Source organism: Eumetopias jubatus, unplaced genomic scaffold (assembly GCF_037043125.1).
Source record: "Eumetopias jubatus isolate StellerSeaLion01/CBP00866 unplaced genomic scaffold, mEumJub1_p1.0 scaffold_4, whole genome shotgun sequence".
Classification (NCBI taxonomy): Eukaryota; Metazoa; Chordata; class Mammalia; order Carnivora; family Otariidae; genus Eumetopias; species Eumetopias jubatus.
Genome location: NW_028274810.1, coordinates 49,520,736 through 49,540,806, shown reverse-complemented (window position 1 = coordinate 49,540,806; position 20,071 = coordinate 49,520,736). Strand labels below are relative to the sequence as shown.

Below are 20,071 nucleotides of genomic sequence, written 5' to 3'. Positions count from 1 at the left end.
GTAGGATGCAGCAGTAGTAATACAAAAAGTCTTTTGCTAGGAGCAGAACAATATTTTATATCAGCTTATCCTACAAATACCATTCACTAAGCCCTCTACCAAATTATGAGGATTTTACAGGAATAAAGCAGTAAGTCCAGCACTATGTAAAAGATCAGGGAAAGCTCATTGATAAACATTCCAAATTTCTCCACATTTACATTACAGAAAGAATCCCATACTGACGATCCACAATACTGCAGTGTCACTTTCAGACTATCTTTAAAGTTTAATAAGAAACAAATATACTCACATACTTATACACACACACACACCCCACCAGAGTAAAATTAAATAGTTATATAGAAGGCATTAACTCAGTTTCAGCTTGAGATTGACCCAGAGGAATGTATCTTTGTGTTTTAGAACACCTGAGTCATGGTTATGTTAGAATGCATGAAGAGAACTGTTCTCTCCTGAAGTCCAGCAGGATACTGTAAAAAACAAAAACAAAAACAAAAACAACAATGTTTAACATATAAAAAAGAAAACATTTTTACCAATCACTTTAAGAGAAAAACAAGTTTGAATTTGTACTTTAATTTGAGGGTACATTCAGCTTTATAGTGAAGATAAGCCTCACTGAAACTGTAATTCCATTCTTTCCAATCTGTACTTTTCCTGTGACAATAACTATGACAGATGGCATTCACTTAACTAATACCCCCCGTCCTCTCCTACTCAAGAAAACATACTAAAATGCAAATGAGTGAACATATTAATATAGGGATAAGTTTAAGTTCTGTACTAATTTATTAAACACATTTTGGCACTGATAGTAACTTGAGATACACTTCTTAAGAGATTGAAACACTTAAGTTCAGAACTATTTTAACAGACCAAGAAATAGGAATGGCACTTTCAATTAACCATCTAGTTCCTTGTTTCATAACCCAAACAAGCAGACTTCCCTGGATTTCAGTATACTAAAAACTAAAGGTTTACCTCAAGATTCTGCTATTATATACAGATTAAAACACTTTCCTCTTGTTTTCATTTCTAAGAATGTTCAAGAACAGTTTATTTGGATGATCCACTCAATAGTTTCTTTCTGGAATTATTTGTTATTAAAATCTGATACTTTGATTAATTCTTATTAGCTATTTAGACTATTAAATTCGATTAAGACAACAAGTAGTCAAAATAGAGTTAAGCTAAATAGTAAAGCAGAACACAGTTAATATAGATTTAAGGATGGTTGTTTAAAACTTGGGAAATATATGGTTTAGGTTACACTTTTTACTGTGTCATAACAAACTGTACATACGGAAAAATGCAAATTCTCAGTACCTTTAAACAGATGGCATGACATCGTGATGCCTAGAAGCCCTAAACCTATTTACTTAATTCCACAAATGTAAACTAACCAAACTGCTCTCTTCAAAATAAGGATACCCTTATGCCCATATTTCCCTTTCAAATAATATGGTTTCCAAACAAATTTAATTGGTTTGTTTAGTAAAGTATCCATTTACCAATTCTCCTGTCAGTTCAACAATGTGGTTTCCTTTAAAATTTACAGCATTCTTTTTGTTCCAAACTCTGGTACCTTTTACTTTCATTCAGTTTTTGATATATCACCCAAAAATATTTTCTACACTACTATTCTACCAATGTCACATAACCACAAGGCAACAATCAATACCTCCTTTTCAACTCCATCTTTCTTTTATCTGATCCAATGAAAAAGCTGCAGTATCTATACTAAATCAAACAATGATATATTTTTGTGTACTTGTTCAGAAAAAGAGCTGTCATTCAAAAATTTCCAGAATATTTCTAATATTCTTCTTTGAAGTTGGTTATTAACAGTTATTTTGTTTCAGCACGCCTTTGTCAGTTTATAGAACTGACACTCAAGAATGATAACTTTAAAACTGCCAACAATATTCAAATGTTTAAGTAAATTATAGTAGTCATAAGATGAAATATTACAGTCATTAAAAATAATCAGGTTATTCAAGTGACATCAAAAAATGTCCAAAAAGAAGTCCAGCAGGACTCAGTGCAATTCTAAATTTGTTTAAAATAAAAAACACAAGGCAAATTATGCATCACAGTCACACAAAAAAATTTTAGAAGAAAAACCTTCAAAATATCAACAGTGACTAACCCTGAATGATTATTTTCCCTTTTTATGCTTTCTATAAAATTATACGTTTTCTATAGTAGACACAATGCTTTTTTAAAGAAGAAAATGATAAATGGGTATTTTCATAAAAGAACTATGGCCTATCAAAAGAAAGGGTACTAAAAGCCATCAAGAGTACTCATTTCAGTTACAGGTAGAAATTAAGGTGTACTGGGTACCAGTTAACACCCTACTAGGGTAATAAAATGTCTCACTGCTCTTAGAGCTTCCACTAAGAAGAATCAATTCAAGGCCACCATCTAAAAGAAAGAATAAACAGAATTTTAACTGTTTTGGGTTATATACATCAAAATGAAAGGCTAGGTTCTATTTTTCCAATATAGAAATAATGGACATGAGCAATTTTAAATTGCTGCATAAATACGGAGGGAAGAAAGACCTGGAGTACAACACAAAGATTTGTTATTTGTTCAATAAGTGCAATTCTTAATAAATAAATTTGAATAAAACTTATATTCAAATGCCTATGTGACCATAAATTGTTTGAAGTGTTAATTTTCTTCTTCACGATATCTGGAAGAAACAAAGATAGCAGATATATAACAAATGCAATTTAAATAAGTATCTGTAACTCCCCACAGCATTCAAACACTTTCATATTTATTATCTCATGTCTTTCATATAAAATATCTCATGATATCTCATACATATTGATAGCAATCAGAAAGAAGCCATGTTTGATAATCGCTTTTGAACATAATTCATAATTTAGGTAATAACATTTGGAGATAATAATAAAAGTAATGAGTCTTTTTCATTTTTATTTATTTACTTGGAGATAGAGAGAGAAAGGGGGGTGGGGGCTTGGGGAGAGGGCAGAGGGAAAGGGAGAAAGAGAATATTAAGCAAGCTCCATGCCCAGTGTGAAGCCCGACATGGGGCTCGATCTTAGGACCCTGAGATCAGGACTTGATCCGAAATTAAGGGTCAGATGCTTAACCAACTGAACCACCCAGGCAGCCGAAGAAGACTTTTTAAAAAATGAGGATATTTTAAAAAGTATAACAGTAAAAGGGACAAGATAGTAAAAGTTTATCAGAAAATAGTAATCATTTTTCTACAACTAATTTATGTCAAAAAACAAAACCACTTATGTAGCTTTCATCTATATGTCATATAACACAGACTTTAAAAAATCCTAACTAACAGGCCACTGGCCTTTTATGTATCACTTATTCATTGAACCTTAACTTACTGAACAGAGACATGCAGCATGAAAAGACAAAGGACAACCATGCTCAACAGTAAGAAAACAAACAACCCAGTTAAAAAATGGACAAAAAAGTTTTTTCAGGGCTCTTTGCAAGGAGACTTGGGACGAAGTTGTAGCAAAGCAGCAGCTACAGTTGCACCGTTGTATCTTCAGCTTCAGAATGTTTCCCATAGTCAGAACCGCTCTAAGTCATCTCCGAGTTCAAAGCATTCCACAAACAATGGCAAGGCAGAGCCACCAGAAAAGGACACCTGATTTCCATGACAAATATGGTAATGCCGTACTAGCTAGTGGAGCCACTTTCTGTATTGCTGTATGGGCATATACAGCAACACAAATTGGAATAGAGTGGAACCTGTCCCCTGTTGGCAGAGTCACCCCAAAGGAATGGAGAGATCAGTAAACATCCCAGTTGGTGTAATACTGAATTGTTTCAAAACCAACTCATAATTGATGCCAAGTAAAAGCACTGTGCACCCATTAAAGTATGGCATGGTTGAAGAAATAAAGTACATTTGAAACCTTCAAAAAAAAAAAATGGACAAAAGATCTGAACAGGCACCACACCAAAGAAGATATACAGATGGCAAACAAGCTTATGAAAAGATGTTCCACATCACATGTCATTAGGGAATAGTAAACTAAAACAACATTGAGACAGGACTACATACTTAATAGAATGGCTAAACTCCAAAAACCTGATAATACCAAATAGCAGCAAGGATGTAGAACAAGAGGAACTTTTATTCATTGCTGTTGAGAATGCAAAATGCTACATCCACTCTGGAAGACAGTCTGGCAATTTCCTACAAAGCTAAGCGTAGTCTTACCATATGATTTAGCAATGGCACTCCTAGGTTTACATCCAATTAGTTGAAAATTTACATCCACACAAAAACCTGAGCACAAATAGCAGCTTCATTCATAACTGCCAATAGCTGGAAGCAACAAAGATGTCCTTCAAAAAGTAAATGGATAAAATGGCACATCCATACCATAGAATAATATCCAGTGATAAAAAGAAATGAATTATCAAGCCACAAAAAGACATGGAGGAACCTTAAATGCATACTGCTTAGTGAAAAAAGCCAGTCTGAAAAAGCTACTTATTGTGTGATTCCAATTATATGGTATTTGGGGAAAGGCAAAACTACAGGAGCAGAAAGAATGGTGGCTGCCAGGCTTGCCAGAATGAATAGGTAGAGCCCAGAGGATTTTTAGGGCAGTAAAACTGTTCTATATGATACCATAATGGTGGATACAGGACATTATGCATTTGTCAAAACTCAAAGAACTGTACAATACTAAGAGTGAACAGTAATGTGAACTATGGATTTTAATTAATAATAATGTATCAATATTAGTTCATCAACTGTAACAAGTACACTACATTAATGTAAGATGGTAATGAAGGGAAACCACAAGCTGGGGTAAGGGTGTATATGGGAACTCTGTACTATCTGTTCAATTTTCTGGAAACCTAAAACTATTCTAAAGAGACTGTTGTTCTACAACCTAAAAGATTGTTTTAAAAGATTAGTTGTTTGGGGAAAAGAATTTTTCATTACTGTTGTTGTTGAAGTATAGGATTCTGAGAAAAGATGGGAGGGCCTTGTAAATACTTAAGGGCAAGATTTCAAAAGGTTTTTGTATGTTGCACTAAGAACTTTATACTGAATCTTATGATGTATGGGGAGTCATTAAATGTGAGTGACATAATAAGATCCAGGTTTTAGAAAGATAACTCTTGGTGAGGACACTGTTTTAGAGTGTGAGACTTAAAGAAATCCAGGAAAGCATTTAGGAAGCTATTACAATGCTAACAGCGATAGCAATAAAAATGATAACAATTTTTACTGTGTCCTTTTTATTACCAAGGACTTTGTATTATCTCAATTAAATCTTAGTAGGCCCTATTATCACTATCACATTATAAATGAGAAAATAAGGTACAGTGAGATTAAGCATCTCAAAGTTACATGAGTGGGGCGCCTGGGTGGCTCAGTTGGTTAAGCGACTGCCTTCGGCTCAGGTCATGATCCTGGAGTCCTGGGATCGAGTCCCATATCAGGTTCCATGCTCAGCGGGGAGTCTGCTTCTCCCTCTGACCCTCTTCCCTCTTGTGCTCTCTGTCTTTCATTGTCTCTCTCTCAAAAAAATAAATAAAATCTTTAAAAAATAATAAAAAAAAAGTTACATGAGCCAAGATATGCAGATAAGGAGCATGGCTCCATAAGGGGCTATACATGTTTCAGAATTACAGAGGTTTGGGTGTCAAAGGTTGAACGACAAGAGATGTTGAAGGCTATAGCTAGATAAACACATTCTACATTATGATAACAAGGATTTCTTTTTGATTTATAAGCTACAAATACCATGTTCTTCTCCTATATTTTTCTCCTCTATGAAATACTATACAACCACTCATTCAACATAATTTATTGAGTACCTAGTATGTGCCAGGTATTGTGGTAGGCTCTGTTTACACAATTATAACCTAAACAGTCCTGATCATGTCATCATGGAGTTAAGAGTCAAAATTCATTTGCTCCCTTAAATTTTAATAGACAAAATCATCTGGATCCAATCAAAAAGTACATTCCAGTACACCACCTAGTATTCAGAAATATTCATTCATTCACTTATTCCTTCCACAAACATTTAATAAGAATCTATTATGAACCAAGCACTATTTTGGTTGTTAGTGAGACAACAATGAATAACACAAAGCTCCTTGATTTCATGAAACTAACATTCTAGTGGGAGAGCAGGGAAGACAATAAGCAAATACATAATATAAATTCTGATAGTGATAAATGTTATTTAAAAATTAAACAGGTAAAAAAAAAACCATACTGTTAGCAATGATATTTATTGATTAGGGTAGATAGGAAGGGCCTGTCTGAAGGTGTGACCATTGAGCAGAGTCCTACAGGAAGCAAAAAGCCCTAGAAGGGTATCAAGGAAAACGTTCCAGCCTCTGAGAAAAACAAATGTGTATGTACATCTGTAGTTTTAAAATATTTGTTTCCACTGATTAAAAGATTTTCCAGATAGAGCAGAGAATTTACGTCATATACCCTTTCATTTGTTCCGAAAGTATTTGCTTGGTCTACTCTATATATGACATAATAAAAAAGCAATCATTATAAGGAAAATGGAAGGTTTCAATCCCAGATAGCCTAAAACCTGAATATAAGTAGAGAAAAACATTACAGGAAGAATGCTATATTCTCTCTCCCCAATCCCTCCCTTACACAAGACACAATCACAAGAGCATCTGGCTATTATTCATTCATGGTATCCAGAGAGGTGCTTGTTGATCTTTACTAGGTTTTTGAGGATGGTCTCAAATTCACTTTGTGTGGCATCTATCCTGATCCTCAATTTAAGAAATATGCTCAGAAAAGTAGGAACCGAACGGGCCTGACCGAACCAGTGGGAATGTGATGGGTGCCTGAATTAGAGCCCGGGGGTCCTGGCTAGGAGACTGTGGCAAAGATGGTCAAAAAAAGCAGGCGAAGGAAAGGGAGTCGGCCAGGGGCAAGTGCTTTCTAATAGCACAAGCTGGTCGAACCTCTGGATCTTACCTTCACTGAGATTCCGACCCGACAGGTTTAACTGGCCGCTCTTCCTCGCTGCCTTTAACAGCCCCTGCGGTACTGAAGCACCGAAGTCTCCCCTCTCAGCTCTGAAACCCACTCGGGTATCTCGCTCCGCCACTCCCTTCAGGCTCGACATGTTCAAACCCTTTAGTCCAGAAACAGAGCCGCGCGCGTGACGTTTAAAGGTGGCGCCTGCGTGCTACCCCGCCCCTGCCGTGAGCGCGCGCTCCGTGCGCTGTGCTCGTGGCCTGGCGACGGGCCTTCGCTCTCCGCGGCGCGGCCCCGATGTCGTCACCGTCAGTGCCTGGGCTGGAGCGTAGAGGAGCCCTTCCCGTTGCCGGTGCCGGCCTTGTGTCTTGCAGTTACTTCGCTCAAGTAAGTGCGTTTAACGGGCTGAAGAGGGGCTTTAAGGGTTTATTGTTTGTACTGTTGCTGCGACTCCAGCCTTCTGTTCTGTGCTCCCGCCTTGGCGAGGGTGTCAGGGAAGGATAACCTCTCTTCTCGCCTGGCCTGAACGTGGGCCTTGACTAAAACTTGAGACCTGGGCGCGGTCTGCAGCCTCTCTGGACCCTAGAGTGTGTTTGTCGTTTGTGGTGGTGGCGCAGGACCTTCGTCCGGCGTAACAAGTAAAACAGATTTGTGTTCTTCGCGCGTATACCCGGACTCCTAGAATTAGAGCACCTTGCCTGCTGTTGTATTTAGTTTCTGGTCCAGAATAGGAGGTAGTGTGAAATGGAAGAGCTGGCATCAGAGGAGAAAAAGAAAGCTTAATGATAAATGTTCTCTCCACTGGACGGTGTACAGAGACAAGTGGAGACGCAAACTTTAGTGTAGCGAAAACAGCTTGGACTTTGGAGCCCAGGAGATGTGAGTTCGAATCCCAGCTGCTTCTGTATCTTACCAGCCGTGTAACTAACTAGGCAGTTTATTTGCCCGTTTTTAAAGCTTACTTCTTTTTAGTGAATTTAGGAATAATTCCTATCTCATTCGGTTTTGTTGTTCGTTTGTTTGTTGAAATAAGTGAAGATAGAGCTTTAAATATTGAGTGCTTGGTGAGGAAAGGGACTCCAGGATAGAAAATGAAGATTTTGTCCAATACGTCCGTTTTCCCGGGTAGTTAGTTTCTGTCTGAAATGTACACCTGTATTGATTCATTCGACAAATAATTAGGAATTCATCATCTTCAGTACTGTGCTGGGTGCTAGACTTTTCTTTTGCCTGAAGTGATTTTGCTTTAAAAGGCATATCCCGGGAAATATCCTCCTAACCCTCTATTAACTTGGGGATCGGTAGGATGTTTGAAAGGTAGGATGACGGCCCACTGACAGATTCTGCAGCACAGAGTTTTGCCTGAGTCCAGGTTCTTGCTACCTGTAAAATTCGGTTTTTAACCCCCTCTCACTTTTACTTCTTGGTTCTTTAGAGTTCTTTACACTAAAAGTGAATAGCAGAAAACTACCAGTAGTTACACTACCAAGCAAGCAGAGTGGGTTTTAATGCAAGGACCCTAGTTTTTGCAAGGTCACTAATGAGCATCCTCCCCACCCCAAGTTTATCTGGACAGTAATGATTATTTCCACCTTACTGAGGGGTAAGTGCCAGGTTCAGTGCTAATAATACCTCCTTTGCTATCTCTTATTCAGTGCAATAGCCAATTTGAAGAAATTGAGGCTGAAAGGGATTAAGGAACTTGCTGAATGAAGGTCACAAGTTTCTCTAAGTGGTATAGCCAAGAATATGAACCTAAGTCTCTCTCCGAAGTTTTTCTTGTTAATCATTATGATTTGCCTAGTGGCTTTTATTTCATCATTTTCAACGACTTTATCCTAGAACCATTTTAAGGGACACTTCAATTATGTTTTAAAAAGAGGGTTTTGTCTTTTTTTTTAATTAGAGAAAAAAACTTTTCCTCTTTTGTAGGGTGTAACAGCCTACCTTTGGAGGATGAATTGCTCAAGTATTAATGTTTACAGTAACTACCCCTGCCCCATCATAGATTCCTTTTTTAGTTCAATATTTTTTAAAATAACAGCAAGGTATAATATTTTCATTTATTGCGCTTCTATTTAAAGTTAAATATTTTGTTTTTGATGCTTAATTATAGTAAACATTGCTGCATTTTGTAAAAGAGAAGCATAATTCTGTTTAATGGGCAAAGTAATTCTGAAAATCCAAGTGACTATATACTTGTGGTAAACTTCAATAGATATAAACTGACATATATAAAAAATTTTACTAGTATATATCTGTAGTACACTGTATATTATACCTGTGTAGCAAGTGCAGATTAAGCAACTTGAATTGAGCTTCTTTAATGAGAGAGTATAGGTATATATACTTATATTTGTGGGACTTAGCACTCTATATCAATTGTATTACTTAAGGAAGAATGCATTGCAGACAAAAAACCCAACCCTTTTTCAAGTTGAGCATTTCAGCAAAATTGTTTGCTTTAAAAAAAAAAATGGATTTTCTAAATAATATGAAATGGATGTCTCCTGTGCAAGGGCTGGAGTCTACTGCATAGCTACTGTTTGTAACAGAATTTGCCTAGCTACAATTTATTATATTCATTTTGTTAAAGTAATGAAAGGTTTCCCTTGTCTATCTTCTTTGCCAAATGAAAAAAGAAAGTGAAAAAACAAAAACTATATGAACCTAAGAATTACATCAGCCAAAAAATGCTGTTCTGTTTCATAACGGAAACTATTATCAAAGTAAGATAGAGTGGCTTACCTCTACAGTTACAGTTTAATAGGACATTTTCAAACATGTCTGTGTTACTCTTAGGAACATTGCTACATGTTATTTTTTCAAAGCTGAAAAGTACAGTTAAGATGGATTTATATAGGCAAATTGAGAAACGTAAAGAAAAATGGTACTTGTGCAAAATTTTTAAGCACATTTGTTTTAAAAATGTTATCAACTAAGAGCAAAGTGAATTTGCTTTGCAGACATTTCTAGGAAGTTTCTTTTTGTAAATTAACAGATTTAGATGTAGCCTATTTTGAATTAGTATTATGTTTATCTTTCAGAATATTGCCTAATCAGTGGGAACTACTGTTTTATGGTAAAGTTATTTATTGAGAGAACATTTCACTTTTTAATGCTGTCATTATTGATTGTCATTATTGAACGTAACATATATTGCTTATTGTTTTTTGAGTTGAATTTTTTACATTCTCATATACTTACTATTCAAAGTTTTCTCTATGTTTGTCCCTCTATCAATAAATTGTTTTAAATGATTAAAATTGAGAACAAAATTATGTAGGACAGGGGCTCTCCATGTTTTGTTTTGTTTTTTAAGATTTTACTTATTTATTTGACAGAGAGACACAGCCAGAGAGGGAATACAAGCAGGGGGAGTGGGAGAGGGAGAAGCAGGCTTTCTGCTGAGCAGGAGCCCAATGCGGGGCTCAATCCCAGGACCCTGGGATCATGACCTGAGCCAAAGGCAGACGCTTAACGACTGAGCCACCCAGGCGCCCCTCTCCATGTTTTAAATATTCAATTTTTCAGGTGTTTGTTACATGTCTTTTAGTTTCCTTTAAAAATTTCAGTTTGCAGTTTCACATATTTTCCATTCATGCTATAACTACCAACTTTTAAAAAGTAGTCAGTAGGAAATATTCCATACTATTTCGTTGAAGGCAGTACATAGTTTGCATTTTTATTCATAGTTTCATATGTGGCTTTGAATTGTACTTTGTTAGTGAGTTGTGTGTGATATGTTTTTCTGATGGAGAAAATGCATTTTATTTTAGAATAGTTATTTGCATATTTTTTGTATGTCCTCTGTGCATCTCCTTTTTACCTTTTTTTTCTTAAAGATTTATTTATTTATTTATTTGAGAGAGAGAGAGCACAATTGGGAGGGGCAGGGAGAGGGAGAATCTCAGGCAGGCTGTGCACTGAGTGGGGAACCCAACTTGAGCTGGATCTCATGACCCTGAGATGATGACCTGAGCTGAAACCAAGAGTTGGAAGCTTAACCATTGGTGCCCTTCGTTTTTACTTTTGAGTCATAAGGCAGTGAGCTTGCTCTAGGTAGTTTAATATTTGATTCAAATGTTGGGTCTTACATTTTTCTGTGCTTTCAATACAAAAGAATTTCAGTCCACCAGTTTTGGGAAAATAATCATTTTCATTTACTCTTTTGAAAAGGCTCTTATGGGGTGCCTGGGTGGCACAGTCAATTAAGCATCAGACTCTTGGTTTTGGCTCAGATCATGATCTCAGGGTTGTGAGATCAAGCCCTGTATGGGGCTCCATGAGGAGTCTGGTTAAGACTCTCTCTCCCAGGTGCCAGGATGGCTCAGTCAGTTAAGTGTCTGCATTGGGCTTAGGTCATGATCCCGGGGTCCTGGAATGGAGACCCGTGTCAGGCTCCAGGCTCAGTGGGGAACCTGCTTCTCCCTCTCCCTCTGCCCCGCCCCCCATCTCACTCGCTCTCTGCTCTCTCTCTCTCAAATAAATAAAATCTTAAAAAAAATCTCTCTTTCCCGCTCCCCCATAAAATAAATAAATAAATCTTTTTTAAAATAAAATAAAACGGCTTCTACATGCTAGTGTTTTTCCTCTGAAGAAAAAGTGGAGGAACTAGTTAAAAAACATATTTTTTAAACCCTAATTATTATTCGTTTTATTTTTTAGTTATTTTCTTTCCATTGAAGAGAAAAAAAAGCTGAAATGGGTGGTTATAGAGCAGTCTTTTTATGTCATTAAAAAATGTTTATTGGCTTTTCTAAAATCAGCTGAGAATGTGTCCCATTATTCCCAGTGATTCCCACTCCTAACCTTTAAAAGCTGTTTTCTTGCTCATTTTCCCAAGATTAATGTTTCTCTGACTGAAAATATTAATTTTATAGGGTTTTGGAATTTGCCTGCTTTAAAGTAGTAAAGTAATACAAGAGAAAATAGGGCACCAAACCCTAGAATGTACTTCATAATATCATCCTTGTCTTTGTATTGTTTTTTTCTTTAATATTTTTATTTATTTATTTGTCAGAGAGAGAGAGAGAGAGAGAGAGACCACAAGCAGGGGGAACAGCAGAGGGAGAGGGAGAAGCAGGCTCTTCACTGAGCAAGGAGACTGATGCGGGACTCGATCCCAGGACCCTGGGATCATGACCTGAGGCGAAGGCAGACGCTTAAGGACTGAGCCACCCAGGCGCCCCTGTCTTTGTGCTAATACATACAAAACCACTATCAAATAAATCTGTTTAAAGATTGGTTTTAATTAAATCCACTGTTTTAAAAGTTGACTTTATATCACTCCCTGCTGATAATTTTGCTCTATTGGATTTGGCTTTCAACTTCATTTGCTCAATACTTCAAAAAGAGAGAGAAATCACATGATTATACATGGCAAATATTGTTCTATATGAACAAAGCTCCCCAACTGTTTTAATAAGATAATATGATGATCACTGAGACTTTATTCTTAGTGTCAACTTAGATTGATAAGAGGAGAATATAAGAATAATTTGGTAGTTTGTTGACAATCAGAATCAATAGATTTTTACTTAAAAATTTGATACTTAAATTTCAAGGCAGAATATATTCACAATTGTAATCAAGATATATGCTAGTTTAACTTTCAGAATAACTTCAAGACTGTCCACAATTTTTTTCCACATCGGTTTTTTTCCCCATCACTTAAAATATCACAGTTGCATATACTTAATATGAAAGTTACCATCATTGGGATGGTGAAATACTAGTGAACATTTAAATATGTGGCCCCACATGCAAATCTGTGAACCCAGCTTTAGGTTTGTTCTCCAGCTTTGGTCTTCATCTTTCTAGAGATACATGTTTTGCTCTCATCACTGAATTTATTCACTGTTAATACAGTTTTGCTTATTTTCCATTTTAGAGATTCTGACCTTTTTTGCTTTTAATTCATTTCCTAGAAAGTTACCTCTCTACTATCTCTTCCCTCCATAATAATTATTTGATAAACATCTCCACGTGTTTTAGACTTCAACATGAGCTAATTCCAGCTCATAGTTTATAACTTCAGGTGACTGGGGTGGCATTTAGGAAAAATATTATGGTCTTTAGCTTCATCATTTGTCAGGAATTCAGATTGTCAAGTGTATTTAGTAATATTTTCCTTTTTTTTTTTTCCGTGCTTTGGTCATTTGATGGTCTGTTGCTCTGACCCATGTCACAGTACTTTTAAGATTAATCAAGCATATGTGCAATTGCTTATGTCTTTTGAAATAAGAATAATAATCTTGCTCTAAAAATGTAGAAAAGTAATTGAAGCCTTCCTAGAAAGATTTTTTTGTGGGTTTTTTGTTGTTTTGGGGGGAATTTTTTGTTTTTTGTTTGTTTTAGAGAGAGAGAGAGAAAGAAGTAGGGGCAGGGGATGGAGAGGGAGAGAGAGCATCTTAAGCAGGTTCCATGCCCAGTGGAGAGCCCAACATGGGCTCCATCTCACTAACCTGAGATCATGATCTGAGTTGAAATCAAGAGTTGGACACCTAACCAACTGAGCCACCCAGGCACCACATTAGATAGAATTTGCATTTTATCAAAAAAGGAATGTTTTGGGGGCACCTGGGTGGCTCAGATGGTTAAGCATCTGTCTTTGGCTCGGGTCATGATCTCTAGGTCCTGGGATCAAGCCCCACATCAGGCTCCCTGCTCAGCGGTGAGTCCACCACTCCCTCTCCCTCTGCCCCTTCCCCTGCTTGTGCTCTCTCTCTTTCTCAAATGAATAAATAAAATCTTTTTAAAAAATAAGAAGGAATGTTTTATATAGCCATCATCTATCTGTGCATGTTATTGGTAAAGTCCTACTTTAGGATCAAAATGAATATGAAAATTTGAAATCTGTTGGTGTCATGTTTCAGTTGCAGCAGTCTCTTGAAGAAAGGGCATCTAATAATTGTGCTTTGCATGTTGACTACCACTTAACAATTTACAAAGTATTTTCACGTTTGACAATAATTCTCTAAGGTAAGACATTGAAAAGGTAAGGAAGTTGAACACAGACTTTCCTGTAATGGTATATACCATTTTTTGAGTGCCTATATGCTGGACACTGTGCTAGGTACTTCATATCCATAATGTTTCTAATCTTAAAAACTCATACCTTTGTCCTCATTTTTCACATAAGGGAATTATAGGCATTTCACATAATGGCTAATTATAGGCAGCACCTATTATAGTGGATGAGAACATACAGGCACAGAGGAGTAGAATGGGAGACTTGTACTTTTTTTACACTTATTGTTTGAATATTTAACATTTTGCATTTATTACTTTATAATTTTTAATATATGACACAAACAAAGCCTATGTTAAAATGTGAGATCTTAAACTTTTCTCACTATGTATATTAGCTCTTCTAATTCATCTTTCACGTTAATCATGTCCAAGGCATAGTACCAGCCTAAAATAGAGTGATGGTGTAAAATGTAACCCAGTTGAGGTAACCATTTTTCAAAATGAAAGACTTTTGTAGAGTAAGGATAATAATAGAAGTTAATATTCATCTTTTCTAAGCATTTGTATTAGTATTTTCATCCTCATAACAACCTCCTGAGGTAAACATTACTATCATTCTCATTTTTCAGATGAGGAATTCAAAGAACAAAGTAATGAGCCAAAGGTCACAATTATTTTAATTGGTGGTAGAGCCTCTTTAGTTTGACTCTAGGCCTGCATTTATAATCACTGTAGCACCTTTTAAGTGTCCTGAGGATTAAAAGGCATTTTAAAAACATTCAGTTAATGTAGATCCTCTCATTACTGAGTTGAGTACACTTTCCTTTTTACCAGTTTTATCAGACTTTAGAAATAAGAGAAAAATAATTTTATACCATAGGAAAAAGTTCAAATGGCACAAATATCTAATTCCTTGATTCGGGAAAACTAATGTTAAAATGCTTGAAACTGCTTACTTAAAGATACGTACAACTCTACTGGATATATATATATATATATATATATATATATATTTTTTTTTTTTTTAAGATTGTGAAACAGTCCCTCAAATGGCCTTTTCTCAGTTGAGACTCCAAAAGAATCTTATATAACATAGAGGGTAGTATTGAGTAGTCAGTATCTAGAGCTTCTTCAACCAAATATTTATTTTGACCCCATTCAATCCAAAAAGCCAAACAAATTTGTACAAATTGTGATTTTCCAAGTACTGCATATGCATTATAGCTGAGAATACTATGCATATGTATATACGCAACAGTATTTTAATGTTCAAACTACCACTTTTTTCCTCTATGTTAATTTTCAAGGTGCTCACAGACCCTGTGTTGTCAATTTAAAAATACAGATTTTCCTGCTATTGGTAGACAATATAAATTAGACAATACAAAACTAGTATCTGGAAATAAATTTAAGTAGACTTTTTTTTTCTGTCTAGTGTGTGTGTCCATCTACCCATCTGTCTTATCAGTCCCCCAATGCCAGCTCATCCTTTAGCCTCTTCCCTTCATTTAGATAGAGAAAATAGATATTAATATTTATAGAAGTGTCAATTTATAGAATTAGAAGTAGAATAGAAATACAATTATCTAATTTGTAGAATTAAAAATTCAAATTAGGATAGATCTGCAGATAAGTTTTTTTAAAGTTGAGGATTTGTAAGCCGCAGTTTATTTCCTAGTCTTTCTTACTGCTTTCTATAGCCAGAGGAAAAAATGCATAGCCAAATACTTTTCAGAGTTTGTCTCAACCAGATTTCCTTATAAATCTGATAAATGCATTCCTGTCTTCATTCAGCAAGCCTTTGCTGAGTGTATTATGTGAGTGAGGCATTTGTTGTTTTTAAAAGCACATTGATGATAGTAAGTTTTATCAAATACTGTCTTTGTACTAGTATATTGGCAGGCATCAGGAAACACAAAGACTAATACATTGCCTTCCCTGTCCTCAAAAAAGTGTATTTGCAAGCGAGGAATTGCTGCTTAACGACTAATTTGATTTAAGTCCTGTTGCTTTGCAGATTTGCAAAATTGTGTCAATTAGGGGAACTCATTTCTTCTATTAGTACACACAAAGGTGGCTAACAATAACAGAGGTGACTTGATTTATCCAACTGGGAACATGGTATCCATATATATCTATGGTAGAGTGATTATACATATCTGTACCTGTTCTATCTTTTAATTGAAGAATTTCCAACTAAATATATGAGATCTTTTTTTTTTTCTTTTGCATTGGAATATCTTTATTACAAGTATTCTTTTTTCCCCAACCTTATTCGGATATAAATGACATACAGCCCTAAGTTTAAGGTGTACAGCATAATGAATTGACCTACATATATTGTAAATTATCACAGTAAGTTTAGTTAATATCCATCATCTCATATAGATAAAAAGGAAAAAATATGTTTTTCCTTGTGATGAAAACTCTAAGGATTTACTCTCTTAACTTTCATATATATCATACGGCTGTGTTAGATATATTGTCATGGTGTTGTGCATTGCATCTTCAGTACTTATAACTGGAAGTTTGTACCTTTTGACCACCTTACCACCTTCCTCCAATCCTCACCCTGCATCTAGTAACCACAGATCTGATCTGTGCATTAACCCTTGGTGAGACTGGTAATATTTATCATTCAAATATAGCTGGAAGCCCTCCCAATCCACTTCCAAAGATAAGCTATGACCCTTCTCTTTGCATATTTCTTTCACTTCACTTTCCACATGATACTGACAGGATCTCCTTGTAAGTCTTTCTCTGAAATATAAACTGGAAAGCATTCATTCAATAAAGAATGGTCTTACAACTTTTCTTGAAAGTTTCAAACTTATTATTACCCTCAAGACCTTTTAAATTTGCTATTTCCTTTGTTTGGATTGCTCTTCCTCCAGAAATTCAAATGGCTTGCTTCCTCCTTTTGTTAAAGTCTCAGCTCAGTAACACATTCTCTCCTATCTTTTATCCTGGTTTATTTTCATGACAGCATGTTACTCCTGTACATGTTTGTGTGTGTTTATTGAAAGTTTGCCATACTGAAGTTATAGGAGATCAGGAACATTGCCTACCTTTTTCTGCTGTACTCTTGGAACAAACAGGTACATAATATTTGAAAGAATCTGCAAGTTTTTTAACAACTTCTTATGACACTGAGGTTAAAGTAAAGACAAGTATGATACCCATCTCCAGATTCTGTATTTCTAATAGTTATGTTTAATCAGGAGCCTAAACAAATCTGAAATTATTTAAAACTACTGTAAATTGGATATACTTGTTGTTTGCTTTGATATATTTGTCTTTAGTTATTTCTATGGGCATCAGACAATAATAAGTCAAGGTAGTTAATTATTTAATCTATTTATTAGACCTACTAAGATCTTCAAAATTATGATTCAGTTCCTGACTGAAGTAGATTCTTAGACGTGAAGTGAAATTTCTTCAAATCACACTTAATAAATGACAGGGTAGTATTCTAAGCCACTCTCCTGGCTCTAAGTCTAGTATTTTTTCCACCTGCTAGATGACTTGAAAATAAAATATTCAACAATTCTCCTTATTAAATAAGACTCTTTTTTGCCACATTATTTCTCCACCTGGAGGCACCATCTGTTGGCATTTCAGTAAGTTATACATAAACTGGCTCCTGATGATTTAAAAGATTTTATCTTATCACAGAACTCTCTTTCTTGGTTTGAACATTTTAACTATGAAATATGTCAAATATATGTAGAATAACAAAAGATTTCTTTGTATCCACTAATAAAGAATAAAAAGATGCTAATATTAAAAAAAAAAAAGAATGAACCCTGCTTTTGTGTTGTCTTTTTGTTGTAGAACATTGTAGCATATTTGGCACATGGTAGGCACCTCTAGTAGGTGTGGAACTTGTCAAATGAAAAAGAAAACAAAAAACAATTTAGTAATGAGTTTGATGTCCTTTATTACAGGGAAAACAATCCTTGGATTAGGGCATTACAGTGCCTCACAAGCAGTTGAACACTCTTCCCAAAAGATTTCACGCAAGAGAATGTTTTAGAGAACATTAGGAAAGGCAACACAGAAATAGGGCATGATTGGCCAGGAGATTGAGGGATTTCCTTATAAAGCTAGCAGTCCAGGGCTCCTGGGTGGCTCAGTCAGTTATATGTCTGCCTTCCGCTCAGGTCATGATCCCAGAGTCCTGGGATCAGCTCCACATGGCGCTCCCTGCTCAGTGGCAAGTCTGCTTCTCTCTCTCCCACCTGCCCTGCCCTGCTCTGCTCTCGCTCTCCCTCTCTCTCTGTCAAATAAATAAATAATCTTAAAAAAATAAAACTAGGAGTTCCTGTTCTTTAGGTAAGATAAGTTAACTAAAGCTGAGTTAGAGGATTGTGATTAATGTATGTTACGTTTCTTGATAGGTGTTTCCCGTAAGTGCAGACTGATTTAGATTTGTGACATGGACCAGGCCACTAGGGCAGCCTCCCATTTTATGGGTCCTGATACAAATTAACTTTATCAAATTAAGAATCTGTAATTAGCAGTTACATGTGTTTGATTCAAAATAAGAATATAAATTATCTGACATTTTTTATATTCACAGATAAACATTAATGAGTGATATGCCATTTGTTGTAATTTGTAATTTTCCTGAGGCTTACATTCAACCAGCCTATCCCTTGTTTTTATAAGAACTAGCAGAAGTGACTTAGCTAGTAAGTAAACCTAGCTAATTGCCTCCACATCCAGTCTCAGTAACTTTGTGTTCTAATCTCTCACAAATCACACTCTTGACTTCATTATTCCATAGATTTATTTACCAACAAAAAGGCCTCAGGTTTTAGGCTCCAAAGATATTCAGGGGCATGTAAAATATTTAACAATTGTCTTAGAATAAATAGCTCTGTCATTAAGGCCTATTTATTCATGTGTTTAACACATTTATTGGACATTTACTATGTGACAGACATTGCACTAAGTCTTAAACTGACCCAGAAAACTCAACCACTTTGGGAGGGGATACATGTCAATATAACAAGTAAGAGTATGTGTATTTTCTGTTTTTGAGCAGAGAAGAAAGAGGAAGCCCTAACTCTGCTTGCAGAAGTTGTGGCAGTGAGGGCAGGCCCCAAACAGAGGATGGTAGTTAGATAAAATGAGGGCGGTCATTAATCATTTGTATAACAGCACAGTGAAATTAAAGATTTTTTCATATTTGGAAAACGGCAAGTCTTTGGATAACATTGGATGAAAATGGGAGAGTAGTTAAATGAGGTTGAAAAATTAAGACAGTCTTTTTATGGTCAAAACTTCAAAATTATTTTAAGCAAGAATATGCACGTAAATCAAGTTTTTCACCCCAGCCGAAGGCAGACACCCAACCGACTGAGCCACCCAGTCGCCCCAATTAAGTTTTTCTGTAGGAATTTCAGATCATATACTTGAATATATTTAGGTACTGTAAAGCGTGCTAAAAAGCCAACTTGTGAAATAAAATTTGCTTATTAAGCACTAGTAAGTATAACACTAAAATAAATATTTTTTCAAGGTTTTAGTGACAAAGCAGATTGGTTAAAAATTTAATGGTACGGGGGCACCTGGGTGGCTCAGTCAGTTAAGCGTCTGCCTTCACCTCAGGAAATGATCTCGTGGTTCCGGGATCCAGCGCCACAGCAGGGAGCCTGCCTCTCCCTCTGCCTGCTGCTCCCCTGGCTTGTACTCTCTGTCAAATAAATAAAATCTTTAAAAAAAGGTTTAATGTTACCAAATGTGTGTATAGTAAAGAGTAATAAAATTTTATAGTGATGAGGAAAATTTTGGTTGCTACTGTGGAAATTTCCTTAGTAATTGGACAGAAATGGAGATGATCTTGTGTGAAGATATACGTATTGGGGGCATTTCTAATAATAGTTGCTAAAGTTGAAGTTTTTTGCAGAGGACTGAATGCTTGTTTTTTAAAAAGTTAATGCCTTCCACTTGTTTCTTCAAAAAAAAAGGAGGGGGCGAAAATGGGTAACGACTTCCATTAGACCTCGGTGCCTCTCGCGTTTCTCCGGCTGCGGGCGAGGCTGGCTGGGCCTGCGCAGGGCGGAGCCGATGGTGACGCGCCCGTATGCCGCA

The 20,071-nt window shown here is 36.0% G+C and overlaps 2 protein-coding genes and 1 pseudogene across 3 annotated transcripts in view; 2 read left to right on the top strand and 1 right to left on the bottom strand.

Moving 5' to 3' along the window:
- LRRC40 (leucine rich repeat containing 40) overlaps nucleotides 1-7,163 on the bottom strand; it is a 54,143-nt gene extending 46,980 nt beyond the window's left edge. The window contains exon 1 of the mRNA XM_028102539.2: nucleotides 6,995-7,163. Coding sequence (XP_027958340.1) covers nucleotides 6,995-7,145 — 151 coding nt within the window. The 5' untranslated portion in view covers nucleotides 7,146-7,163. The remainder of the gene's footprint in view (nucleotides 1-6,994) is intronic.
- On the top strand, nucleotides 3,489-3,936 carry LOC114208458 (cytochrome c oxidase subunit 7B, mitochondrial pseudogene; annotated as a pseudogene).
- Nucleotides 7,164-7,299: 136 nt separating the features above from the next.
- The window catches only part of SRSF11 (serine and arginine rich splicing factor 11), a 43,504-nt gene continuing 30,732 nt past the window's right edge, over nucleotides 7,300-20,071 (top strand). For both annotated transcript variants that reach the window (XM_088022391.1, XM_088022392.1), the window contains exon 1: nucleotides 7,300-7,384. The gene's annotated coding sequence lies outside the window, so the exon portion shown is untranslated. The remainder of the gene's footprint in view (nucleotides 7,385-20,071) is intronic.